The following is a 2,514-nucleotide window of genomic DNA, read 5'->3' as shown; positions in this document are numbered from 1 at the left end:
TTTATAATTGATTTGATTTATATTTTAACAAGGATCAAAATATAATTATAAGAAATAGTGAAGGACCACACTGTAATTTTGATATATAAATTTAAAAATAAATTGAAAAATGTAACTTGCATTAAAACAGATTATGACACCAAAGTTAGTTACTCTAAGTGTCTCAAACTTAATAAAATAGTATAGATAATATAGATGAAGGGCTATAAACCAAGCATGCATATTTACATTTTGTGTAGAAGCTAGGCGTTAAATTTTTTTTCTTTTTGAAAATACGGAAAATTTTGAAATTTGATCTTATAATCTGATTTAAAGATTTTTTTGTCCTATAATTATTCAAGATCTGGTGTTAACACGATAAATTTGATCTTTTTCACGTTTACTCCGATTTTTGCCAGTTTTTGGACGAAAACCTAACTCGTTAGTACTGTACGTTAAGCTAATTGTTTAACTATTGCTCGAGACATGTGACCTTTCAAAGCCTGGAGAGAGAATATATAGTTCTTTCATGTGTATTCTTCGTTTATTATTGATACTGGAAAGGACCAGGGAGTTCTTTTTCTGTATTCATTTTCAAACTTAGTCAAAGAAAATATTATTATTGCATCATGTCCTGTGGGAGGAACTAATTATATAGATCTTGAAACTTCATTCTCTTTTGATCTTTAAGGGAAGAGAAATATATACTTATAGTGTGAAATATCAATATGTGCATACCCTTAACTATTTCGAGTATCAAACTCTCTATTTCTTGAAGAGGGATATAAAAAAATTAATTTGATGGAGGGAAGTGGTGATACTGAGTGTTCTAAGGTCACTAGCCATTCCGGAGAAGACGAGCGCACAGCAAAGGACGAAAGCTGCAAGCAAGAAGATGGAGGAAGTTCAAGCAACATCAGCGCAGTTGAAGAGATCAGCAACAAGAAGTCATCGGTGAGGCCTTATGTCCGATCAAAGATGCCTAGGCTCCAGTGGACGCCTGATCTTCATCTTCTGTTTGAGCAGGCAGTGGAAAGGCTCGGAGGACAAGAGAGTGAGATTCGAAATCGTTTAATCGATAAAAAGAAATCCTACTTTTGGATCATAGACTAATTCTCCATTGCTTGTTTCCGGGGTTTTGATTCAGGAGCAACACCAAAATTAGTACTGCAGTTGATGGACATCAAAGGACTAAACATTGCACATGTCAAGAGCCATTTGCAAGTATAAATTAAACTTGGTATTTTTTTTAATTTTTTCGACAAATTCTAAACATGAAGTTGTTGATCAAATTTTAATTGTAATTTCACAGATGTATAGGAGCAAGAAAACTGAAGAACCCAGTCGAGGTACTTATTTAGTTAATTTCTTTCACTTTAAATAAAGGCTTCACTCAAACTTGATTTAACATGTATGTGAAGTTTCACGTTTTCGGTATCTTTACCAACCCTTGTCCATTACAGGGATGATAGATCACATGCTTCACGCGAACCGCATAAATTGGAGTATATACAATCCAAGCCAACTCCATCTACTTTCAAGCTTTCATCAAAGGCATCGGTACTATTCCAACTATAGGTATCTTATCTTTATTAAATTCTTGCTTTTTCTCCTATATTTTTAACAATCCTTGATTAATCACTTAAGGTATATTGGCGATGCTTCTTGGAATGGTAACGGGAACTGGCTGGATAATTCTACAATATGGCAGAACACTACATATAACAAGGCAACACCTGGATTTTACCGCACTCTCAGGGAAAGGATCTCGAGCAGCCACTGTTCTAGGCCTGAAAATCTTGATTTTTCTACCCCAATTCGCTCTTATGAAGATTCGAAAGACGAGTTTGTATCAATCCATAAGCAAGAGACCTGGTCAAGCAAATCTAGACAAAACCCTATTGAGCTCAATTCCTTGAACCAAACTAATCAGCCTCGGAGCTCGAGCGAGCAAGCGATCCTCCGAAAAGAGACGCGGTTTAAAAGGCAGGCCAGAATTTGTGAACTTGATTTGAATTTATCACTCATGCTAGAATCAAGAGATAATAAGCAGCCATGTATCTTTCATGGCAATGAAGATATGTCTCTGTCGATGTACAGTACTCGATCATCTTCGAAGCAAATTAAGAAGATGAAACAAGATTTCTGCAGTGAAAATGCAAGCTTTTCAAGTTCTCTGGATCTGACTCTATGAGGTACTTGTTCATTCGATATAAAATTCTAGATTTTCTTGTAGCATTGATAATAAAGTATAAATATATCAACTCTATATTATCTTAGCAGGTATTAGTATTTTTATGAAATTTCAAAGTTATCATATGCATAAATTCAACACAATTAAGTTCTAATCCAAATATTATAGCTAAGTAACGTATAGAATTGTACGTAGATCATGATCTTCCAGCAATGAGCAAATTAAGTAGTAGATAAGTAGGGCAAAAAGAAAAAAGAAAAAGAAAAGAGAAAGCAATAATATATAAGTGATTTTCGCTTCACATGCTTAACAAATTAAACAGACGATATAATGAAATTACA

At 34.0% G+C, this 2,514-nt stretch overlaps 1 protein-coding gene across 2 annotated transcripts; it reads left to right on the top strand.

Annotated features, from left to right (window-relative positions):
* The first annotated feature begins 516 nt into the window (after window positions 1-516).
* Window positions 517-2,255, top strand: LOC142537285 (uncharacterized). 2 transcript variants are annotated; one of them, XM_075642828.1, is made up of 5 exons: window positions 517-1,033; window positions 1,127-1,203; window positions 1,292-1,328; window positions 1,443-1,557; window positions 1,627-2,255. In XM_075642828.1, exons 1-5 carry the CDS (start codon window positions 781-783, stop codon window positions 2,171-2,173), a joined length of 1,029 nt encoding a protein of 342 aa, XP_075498943.1. In that variant the 5' UTR covers window positions 517-780; the 3' UTR covers window positions 2,174-2,255. The 2 variants fall into 2 exon arrangements, with proteins under 2 accessions (XP_075498943.1, XP_075498945.1); XM_075642830.1 differs by having other exon boundaries at window positions 519-1,033; window positions 1,443-1,539.
* Window positions 2,256-2,514: the final 259 nt, after the last annotated feature.

Source organism: Primulina tabacum, chromosome 2 (assembly GCF_025594145.1).
Source record: "Primulina tabacum isolate GXHZ01 chromosome 2, ASM2559414v2, whole genome shotgun sequence".
Lineage (NCBI taxonomy): Eukaryota > Viridiplantae > Streptophyta > Magnoliopsida > Lamiales > Gesneriaceae > Primulina > Primulina tabacum.
The sequence above is the reverse complement of the archived record's forward strand: the minus strand, read 5'-3'. Positions and strand labels throughout refer to the sequence as shown.